The sequence below is a fragment of the Rhinopithecus bieti genome, unplaced genomic scaffold (genome assembly GCF_001698545.2).
Source record: "Rhinopithecus bieti isolate Rb0 unplaced genomic scaffold, ASM169854v2 scaffold_14215, whole genome shotgun sequence".
Taxonomy (NCBI): domain Eukaryota; kingdom Metazoa; phylum Chordata; class Mammalia; order Primates; family Cercopithecidae; genus Rhinopithecus; species Rhinopithecus bieti.
Window position 1 is genome coordinate 308,896 of NW_016808057.1, and position 10,741 is coordinate 319,636.

Genomic DNA, 10,741 nt, shown 5'->3' on the forward strand with positions numbered 1-10,741 from the left:
CAGGTGACCCACCTGCCTCAGCCTCCCAAAGTGTTGGGATTACAGGTGTGAGCCATTGCACCTGGCCAGTAAAACTTTGATAGTAAACTCCCAAGTAATTCTGAGGCACTTGGTCAGTGTTCTCATTTAGGTCTTAAATTTTTCAACTTACAAAATATTTGATAGTAAAAATGTCTGTATATTGTAGATGGCAAACAGTTACTTGTTTTTTGCTTTTGTGTTCAGTGGAAGACATTAAATGAGGAAAATCAGAACAATTGTTTTTGGCTCATTTTGCTTACGTCTGTTCCACTAGTTATTAATTTAGTTTAAATGTGTGGTACTCAGTTGAATCTATTCAAAAACTATAAAATAAGACATTTGGGAGGACTAATAATTTGCACCACGTGATGAAACGAACTCATGTTTTCTAACATTCTAATCCAAAAAAGGCTCATTGTGTAGTTTTCCTCAGCTCTCTTGAGTTTTCCCAGGAAAGTTTAGTTAATGCAGCATGTTGGTAGATTTCTGCTTCACTCATTTCCCATAATTGGCTGAGGTTAACGTAATGATTCCTGTGATTAGTGCAGCAAGCTGATTCAGAATTGCTTGGTGCTATTTTTGTGTTCATGAAAGTTTTGTTGTTCCTTAGGTCTCAAAGACACCCAGCTGAAGGACAGATTTCTATTTCAGTTACTAGACTCATTTGTCAGTTGTCTGATTGGGCAGAGCATTTTCTCACACTTTTGCATCTGTTTGATAATAAAAGGTATTTATGGTTTCTGTCAATAAGTTTTTCTTTTTCTTTTTTTGTTTTAACCTTCTTAAGGAAAGGAGCTCCAACCACTTCCCTCATTAGTGTGGCTGTCACAAAGTAAGTACGTGTGGCTTTCTTTTTCCTGGGTATGGAATAATATCGAAAGGGTGATTAATAGCTGTGACTTTTTAATCTGATGTCAAAGAGTCACATAGCATGGAATTTGGATAACCTCTTTCTCCTTTGCTTGTAATATTATTTTTATATACAGAGTGCTTTCAGTGCCATGTCATTTAATTTAACTCTTTGGAAACATGCCAGATATTGACATATTGATTGAACACTTGCAGACATTATTTTGTCACTTGAAAAATAAAAGCATCTTCAGTGGAAAGGAAATTTTTGCAATTTAGGAGCTATATTTTCTCACTATTCAACAAGTTAATAGTTTTGAGAATAGATTTCTATACAGTTAATACTTACATTGCTTTTACTTAATAGAGTGTTAACAAAATTGATTATTATACTAATCTGCTGATTCATCTAACACTGAAATGTATTGCATCTTTTGGTTAAACAATTATTAGTGTTTTACTTGTATTTGAGAACTTGGGAGCTCTGATTAAGTCATAAAAGCAATGTGATTGATGTATCATTCTGGAATTTGGAGGATGTATAGAGTTAGGGTGCCTTCCCATGTAGGATTAGGATGTACCTTTGATGTTCCATTGCTTGCCTGGTCTGCATTCTGAGTTCAGAATTATTAGTAGAGAAATTGGGGTGGAGTCTGTGGGCAAGAGGGTTCTTCATATTAGAAGATTGTTATTATTATTATTATTTTTGAGACGGAGTCTCGGTTTGTCACCAGGCTGGAGCACACTGGCACAATCTCAGCTCACGGCAACCTCCTACTCCCTGGTTCAAGTGATTCTTCTGCCTCAGCCTCCCAAGTATCTGGGATTACAGGCATGTGCCACCACGTCCAGCTAATTTTTGTATTTTTAGTAGAGATGGGGTTTCACCATGTTGACCAGGATGGTCTCGATCTCCTGACCTCATGATCCACCTGCCTCAGCTTCCCAAAGTGCTGGGATTACAGGCATGAGCCACTGCGCCCAGCCTAGAAGATTATTTAGAATCATGGCTTAGGAATTGGAAAGTGATGGGCTGGAAAAGAGCAAGGGTAATTGTTTTAATTTTTATTTTTTATTTTTTTTGAGACAGAGTCTTTGTTGCCCGGGCCGGAGTGCAGTGGGGCCATCTCAGCTCACTGTAGTTTCTGCTTCCTGGGTTCAAGAGATTCTCATGCTTCAGCCTCCCGAGTAGCTGGGATTACAGGTGTGGGTCACCACGCCATGCTAATTTTTTTTTTTTTAAGAGGAAGTCTCGCTCTGTCGCCCAGGCTGGAGTGCAGTGCCACAATCTTGGCTCACTCCAACCTCTGCCTCCCAGGTTCAAGTGATTCTCCTGCCTCAACCTCCCAAGTAGCTGGGATTACAGGTGCATGCCACCATGCTTGGCTCATTTTTTGTTTTTTGTTTTTGAGACGGAGTCTTGCTCTGTCGCCAGGCTGGAGTGCAGTGGCGTGATCTCGGCCCACTGAAACCTCTGCTTCCCAGGTTCCAGCAATTCCCCTGCCTCAGCCTCCTGAGTGGCTGGGGCTACAGGCATGCGCTACCACACCTGGCTAATTTTTTGTATTTTAGTAGAGATAGGGTTTTACCATGTTGACCAGGATGGTCTCAATCTCCTGACCTCGTGATCTGCCCGCCTCAGCCTCCTAAAGTGCTGGGATTACAGGTGTGAGCCACCGTGCCCGGCTAGCTGATTTTTATATTTTTAGTAGACATGGAGTTTCACCATGTTGTCCAGGCTGGTCTTGAACTCCTGGCCTCAAGTCATCTGCCTGCCTCGGTCTCCCAAAGTGGCTGGGATTACAGGCATGAACCACTGCCCCTGGCCTAAAAATAACCCCTGCCCCTGGCCTAAAAATAAAACAAACAAACAAACAAACAAAAAAACAGCGGAATAATTAATGTGGAAGTAGTGAACCAACAATTGTTACGAAGTAGTTAAAATTTTGTCCATTTTGATACCGGTTTTGCTTTAAGTTTTTTTTTTGCGTTAAAGAGTTGAAGAATTTGAAATGTTCGTGTAAGAGTTTATGTGCGGGTTGATAGTTTTCAAAGCACTGAAAATGTTATTTTCAATGGTTTGAAATGTAATGGAAGATAATAAGTAAAATGATGCTAAATTTTGCTGGAATTAACTAAGGTTGATGCAGTGCCACAAGGAGGTCTTCTTAAGTTCAACTAAATTTTCAGATTCCTTAGATGACCACAGGCCACATATGGTTCTATCTGTGTATTCAGAAGGATAGTACGGGAGCATAGCTTCTCAGGAGGGTGGCATCAGGTATTCCTCTTCAATCAGTGTTCTTGTCATAGTCACATAGGTACAAGGAAGTGAGAGCCACATTGGAGAGGTGTGGGGTTTAACCTGGCTTAAAGCCTAATGCCCCGCAGAAACGAAAATCTCTTATAACAATTGTAGCTTTCAGGGGCCACAGGGACATGCAGTTACAAGTGTCACTGCCCTCAGGAAAGGCCAAAAAGCATGGCATTCCCATTAATAGCTCATAGATGGTTATCCCAGTTCAGATGGAAGTGACCAGGCAGGGGTCATTTTTACCGTAAGCCGGGTTGTCTAAGAAACATTGACGACACTCTGACACTTTCCAGGTAACATGGAGAACAGAGCTAGAGTTCAACTTAAAGTTAGAGTCTCATCTTAGGGGTAGGGGTTTGTTAACCTTTACCCATAGGCACAAAACAAAAGCCTTGCCCTTAAAGAGAGTACAGTCTACTTGTGCAGACAATATAGACACCCGAAATCCCTGGAAAGAATTGTACATCCTGAAACCTGGTCTTGGACATGAGAGCTGGAGTTCATGATCCTTGATTGGATCCTGGATTGGAAGGAAGAAAGAAAACAGCTATAAAGGGTATTTTAGGGGAACTTGGGTGTGATAATGATACCTTTCCTATGAAAGTGAGTATGGGATTTGGGTCTTTTTGAAGTTTAAACAAATTGGAAAGTAGCCAGTAAGTTAAGATGATTGATGAAAATAACCTTTGCTGTATTGGTCCTCTGGAAACTCAAAATGAATGGAATCCTTTTTCAGAGAAACCAGAATTATTTTAGCCATTTTCTTTTATAACTCAAAATCAGATTTAAGTAGCATTTAAATGTATTTCTCATTTTAACAAGAGAAAAAACTCTGCTTGTCCACAATTCTGTAGCCTGCAGGGCACTGATATTTTCTGATCGACATGGTTTGGTGGGAAGTAGCCCCAAGCTCTTTCAGGGTTCTGCAGGGTGGCCCCAGCTCCTTCTTTTGTGTCTGTGGCATTTACTTTAGGTTTTGAGGATCCCGTCCTCTTCCCCAATTTGTGCTTTACAACTTCTCTAACTCTGCTTTGCAGAGATGTGTTTAAATCTCTTATTTGCTGGTGGGGACCACCTCTAATTTCCTTCATCGTTCTAGGTCTTATTCCTTTTTATTTTCCTTTTTAATCACATTTCAATAGATTTGTGTAAGACCAAAATAAATAAATAAATAAATAAATAAGTAAATAAATAAATAAATAAATGGCCCAGTGATCAGTCTGCTGTCTTAAACCAGATGTGTCCTCATAGTTTGGTAGAAAATACTTGAAAACTGACAATTTGAGCTACTTAAACAATGCTTTGTGTCTTCTATTTATGTTCTGTTTTTTTCTTCTTCTCAAGATTCTTTTTTTTTTTTTTTTTTTGAGATAGAGTCTTGCTCTGTCTCCCAGGCTGGAGTGCAGTGGCACAATCTCAGCTCACTGCAACCTCTGCCTTTCAGGTTCAAGCGATTCTCCTGCCTCAGCCTCCTGAGTTGGTGGGATTACAGGCTCCCACCATCACTCCTGGCTAATTTTTATATTTTTAGTAGAGATGGGGGGTCACCATGTTGGCCAGGCTGGTCTTGAACTCCTGACCTCAAGTGATTCATCAGCCTCGGCCTCCCAAAGTGCTGGGATTACAGGCATGAACCACCACACTTGGCCTCAAGATTCTTTCAGGACAAAAAAAAAAAAAATTCTGCTAATAGTTTTTTGAAAACGGCATTTTCAATATGTGAGGAGAAATCCAGGTCTGAATGTTTGAGGGCCGAGTCTGGTATAAGAGTGTTCTTAATGTTAGAAGGCCATTTAGGAACAGTGACTTAGAAATTGAAAAGTGGGCTGAAAAAGCAAGAGAGTAGTATATTTGAGGGATGGGAGAGAAAGTTGCAAAAAGGAGAGTCAAGTGGTTGGAATTTATTCCTTGTTTTTAAAAAAATGACTTCAGAAATTAAATTATTGCCTCAATAATTGCTTTTTCCTTTCTAGGATAATAGCCAAGGTTCTGGAGGACAACAAGCTGCCTGGTGCGATTTGTTCCTTGACTTGTGGTGGAGCAGATATTGGGTAGGTTATTAGGCTGAGAGCATCTTCTGTTGAAGGACCCCAGGTTCACCAACTAGAATCATTGTTACTAGAATAATGAACTCACTTTTAACTAAGGAGTTAAGAATGGTTTTTGAAATCATTATTATTATGGAGTTTGTTGGGTTCTTATTGTATTAATGCCTAACCTCTATTGGAGGATGAATAAGAATTGTCTTTTTACTTGCCCAGAGGTACTATTTCTAAGGTGTTTATATCCTGAAATAACAAACTGCTGTAATGGGGGGGCAGCCTGTGACTTCCTGACACGTGGTTTGTCAAGGTGTTTACTTACAAAGAAAGCTATGAAATTGTAGTCTGGGGTCTCACTGCCTGCCGAGAACCTAGCCTATTATCTGAGTTTCTCAGCTGACCGAAAAAGGGAACCCTGGGAGCACAGCCTCTTTTTAGTAAAATTGTTTTTTTTTTAAATTGCCATATAATTCACAATTAGTGTACCATAAAATCCTCTCTTTTAAAGTGTACAATATAGTGGTTTTTAAAATATTCAGGGTATTGTACAACTATCACCACTATCTTTTTCCAGAACATTTTGATCAGCCCAGAAAGTAATCCCATACCCATTGGCAGTCTCTTCCCATTCCCCCTGCTCTCATGCCCTGACAGCCACTAAAGAATTTTCTGTCTCTATGGATTTGCCTATTTGAGACATTTTGTATAAATGAAGTCATATAATATGTGGCCTTTTGTGTCTTGCTGCTTTTACTTGGCATGATACTAAGATGACACGGACTATAATTGTGCTGAACTGGGATAAAAGCTGAGGTTCTTATCAGCTTAGACTTTGATTAGGTGAGTTTTCCAGGAGTCAAGTCTTACAACCCATACTGGTGTGGCCAAAGTGTTAGTTTCTTCGCCTTCCCACACTTTTAACATACTGTTGTACTTACTGGGCAGTCTCAAAAAGGAGCAATAAGTTACTCTGTTTTTCATATTGATGAGAAAATTTTACAAAATACAACTCCCACATGTACAATGCAGAGTGAAATATTATCTAAGTGTCGTTTAAAACACGAGTCAGCCTTTGACTGTATTCTTGCATTCTGGGTATCTAGTGCTTGTGTTGGCCTTGCAATAGCTCAGATAATTATGGTAGTATATACAGGAGCATGTTAAACGGCAGCCACTTTGAGTATTAGTGCTCATACCTGCTAGGTTGAACCTCAGAAGATTGACCTAGGTAACTGAGCCAAGCCGTACAGCCCTACGTTAGACTGATGCTGTGGCTGCCCCGCTTGGCTAACACTGGACCTTTTGTAGCACTGAACTAGGAACAGAGAGGTTCAAATCAGTAGTATCTGATTTGCGTTCCTTAGAAGCAACTGGAAATCCTAGCATAGCCTTTGTAAGTCAACTTCTGTGAGGAATACTTTAGGATAGCGGTCCCCAACCTTTCTGGCACCAGGGACTGGGGCTGGTTTAGTGGAAGTACAATTTTTCCGTGGACCACGGGAGGGGGATGGTTTTAGGATGAAATTGTTCCACCTCAGATCATAAGGCATTAGTTAGATTCTCATAAGGAGCATGCAATCTAGATCCCTTGCGTGCACAGTTCACAATAGGGTTCACACTCCTATGAAAATCTAATGCTGCCGCTGATCTGAAGGAGGTGGTGCTCAGGCAGTAATGCTCGCTGGGTTGCCTGCTGCCTACCTCCTGCTGTGCAGCCTGGTTCCTAATAGGCCACAGACTGGTACTGGTTGGCATCCTGGGGCTTGGGGACCCCTGCTTTAGGATATTTCCCTACAGGCTTTTAAGTTTTAATTCTTTTAATTTTTTTGAGACAGGGTCTCACTCTGTCACCTAGGCTGGAGTGCAGTGGCTCGATCTCAGCTCACTGCAACCTCCCCCTCCCAGGTTCAAGTGATCCTCCCACCTCAGCCTCCCAAGTAGCTGGGACTACAGGCGCATGCCTGTACACCTGGCTAATTTTAGTATTTTGTGTAGAGACAGGGTTTCATCATGTTGCCTAGGCTGGTCCTGCCCAAGTTTTAATCCTTAAAGGAATTACACAGCAGTTAAAAGTCTGTAAAACTGGAATGCTCAGCTAAGATCGTATTGTCCAGTCACTCACTCAGTATAGGAAAGACTTTCTTCCCTGAGAACTTCCTCTAGGTGATTTCTATTCAGATGTTCACAGCAGGTTAGCCTCTTCTGCCATATGGTTCTACTTGTGAAAAACTTTTTTCCTTCTCATGAAGACTTTCCCTTGCTCCCCTGGGACAGACTTTCTTGTAGCTTCGAGAGACTGCTTTTCCAAGGGCACTTCAGTGCTGGGTACCTTTAGAAGTTGTCATTGCTAGGTTTCTCCGCTTGGGTGACCGACCATGTCTGTTCCCTTGCAGCACAGCAATGGCCAAAGATGAACGAGTGAACCTGCTGTCCTTCACTGGGAGCACTCAGGTGGGAAAACAGGTGGCCCTGATGGTGCAGGAGAGGTTTGGTAAGTGTTGGCTTTCTAATGAGGGTTTTAATTCTCTCAAATATGGAGGTAAAATCTAAAAGTTGAGTTTTGTTTTCCCCTCAACCTTTTCCATGGAGGCAGTGGTCATGTTTATTTGAATGTCTAAGTAAAAGAAAAGGGTACAGTTATTAGCAGTTGAATATTAGGGAAGTCTTAAATTTAAATACCAAAATTTATGAAAATATGAGCACTTTGGGAGGCCGAGGCAGGCGGATCACAAGGTCAGGAGATCGAGACCATCCTGGCTAACACAGTGAAACCCCGTCTCTACTAAAAATACAAAAAATTAGCCGGGCGAGGTGGTGGGCGCCTGTAGTCCCAGCTACTCGAGAGGCTGAGGCAGGAGAATGACGTGAACCCGGGAGGCGTAGCTTGCAGTGAGCCAAGATCACGTCACTGCACTCCAGCCTGGGTGACAGAGCGAGACTCCATCTAAAAAAAAAAGAAAAAGTATGAAAGGAAGTAATTTTCTCTCTAAATGGGTATAATTGAATCACGTAGAATATTTATGTTTGAAATGTTTGTTTTTTCATACTGTAAAGAAATAGTACTTGAACATAAATTTATTTAATAAGGCCATTTTTACTTCCTGTAGAAAGGGTACACTCGCCAGTAGTTTTGGCACGAGAGTACACTGGACAAAGGAGACAGGGTCATTTATAACCTGATGCGTCCACTCTACTGCTGTGTCTGGTTTCCATTGGCTGGAATGGAACCTCACATTTTGTACTGGTCCCGACTGGGTAGCAACTTAGAACTTTTTAAAAGAGGCAAAGGTAGAGGAGAACAAAGGAAGGAGAAAGTAACTTGAGGAATGCTGAGAAAAGTAAAAACACTTTTAAATAAGGAAGAGGAACAGGCTATAACCTAATGTGTACTTGGACCAGTATAAGCATGCCAGAGCAAATATTTAGGAGCACAGGTCTTTGAATAAATTTTGCTTTTAAGAGAAGTTATTTATTTTTAATTAGATGGGGAGGAAAGTCTTTGAAGAGGAACCTCTACTTACTTTGCACACTTATCAAATTGTACTAGTCCTGTTTGGCAAATTAAATAAGAAAAATGTCATTTCTCATTAGTATAGTGGTGAGAAAAATGTCATCATTTAAACAGGAGCACTGAGTACAGAACTTACAGTGAGTGTGGAATAGAAGGCTTAAATCTGCTCTTTCATGTATATGAATCATATATATGGATCATGGATATGTATCCATATGCATATGGATCATGGTTATGGATCATGGATACATGATTGAAAAGAGTTGTATAGACATAGCTTTGTATACTGTACTGTGCTTTATGAATGATTTCCAAGGTTTTCGAGGATAATACTGGCTATCGATTTTTGGCTGTTAGGCTGAATTTTAGACTTTTACCCCAGCATAAGACAAAATTTGACTAATCTGTCGACTGTTTAACTATGTAGGCATTGCTTTTTATTAGGCAAAGCAATTTATTAAAAAAACAGCTAATAAAAAAGGTCAGCAAGGTTGCAGGACTCAAGATTGAGATACAAAAATCAATTACATTTTTATGCATTAACAATGAACAATCCAAAAATGAAATCCAGAAAACAATTCAATTAGTAGTAGCATCAGAAAGAATAAAATACTTAGGAATACATTTAACAGAAGAAGTGTAAGTCTGTTGCACGGAGCACTAAAATCATCATCAAAATAAATTAAAGATGACCTAAATAAATGAGTAGATAATCCCCTTTTCAGTTTTTGGAAGATTTAATGTTGTAAAGGTATCAATGTGGTCCACATGATCTACAGATTCAATGCAATTCCTGTAAAAATCCCAGTTTTCTGTCTTATAACAATTGACAAGTTAATCCTAAAAGTAATATGGCAATACTAAGGANTAGCAACTTAGAACTTTTAAAAGAGGCAAAGGTAGAGGAGAACAAAGGAAGGAGAAAGTAACTTGAGGAATGCTGAGAAAAGTAAAACACTTTTAAATAAGGAAGAGGAACAGGCTATAACCTAATGTGTACTTGGACCAGTATAAGCATGCCAGAGCAAATATTTAGGAGCACAGGTCTTTGAATAAATTTTGCTTTTAAGAGAAGTTATTTATTTTAATTAGATGGGGAGGAAAGTCTTTGAAGAGGAACCTCTACTTACTTTGCACACTTATCAAATTGTACTAGTCCTGTTTGGCAAATTAAATAAGAAAATGTCATTTCTCATTAGTATAGTGGTGAGAAAATGTCATCATTTAAACAGGAGCACTGAGTACAGAACTTACAGTGAGTGTGGAATAGAAGGCTTAAATCTGCTCTTTCATGTATATGAATCATATATATGGATCATGGATATGTATCCATATGCATATGGATCATGGTTATGGATCATGGATACATGATTGAAAAGAGTTGTATAGACATAGCTTTGTATACTGTACTGTGCTTTATGAATGATTTCCAAGGTTTTCGAGGATAATACTGGCTATCGATTTTGGCTGTTAGGCTGAATTTTAGACTTTTACCCCAGCATAAGACAAAATTTGACTAATCTGTCGACTGTTTAACTATGTAGGCATTGCTTTTATTAGGCAAAGCAATTTATTAAAAAAACAGCTAATAAAAAAGGTCAGCAAGGTTGCAGGACTCAAGATTGAGATACAAAATCAATTACATTTTATGCATTAACAATGAACAATCCAAAATGAAATCCAGAAAACAATTCAATTAGTAGTAGCATCAGAAAGAATAAAATACTTAGGAATACATTTAACAGAAGAAGTGTAAGTCTGTTGCACGGAGCACTAAAATCATCATCAAAATAAATTAAAGATGACCTAAATAAATGAGTAGATAATCCCCTTTTCAGTTTTGGAAGATTTAATGTTGTAAAGGTATCAATGTGGTCCACATGATCTACAGATTCAATGCAATTCCTGTAAAATCCCAGTTTTCTGTCTTATAACAATTGACAAGTTAATCCTAAAAGTAATATGGCAATACTAAGGACCCTAAAAGCCAAAGCAATCTTAAAA

At 39.4% G+C, this 10,741-nt stretch overlaps 1 protein-coding gene across 1 annotated transcript in view; it reads left to right on the forward strand.

Annotated features, from left to right (window-relative positions):
• The window catches only part of ALDH7A1 (aldehyde dehydrogenase 7 family member A1), a 55,862-nt gene that overhangs the window by 21,608 nt on the left and 23,513 nt on the right, over positions 1 to 10,741 (forward strand). Inside the window, exons 7-9 of the mRNA XM_017885351.1 lie at positions 809 to 853; positions 5,158 to 5,235; positions 7,620 to 7,717. Of these exons, the coding sequence (XP_017740840.1) occupies positions 809 to 853; positions 5,158 to 5,235; positions 7,620 to 7,717 (221 nt within the window). The remainder of the gene's footprint in view (positions 1 to 808; positions 854 to 5,157; positions 5,236 to 7,619; positions 7,718 to 10,741) is intronic.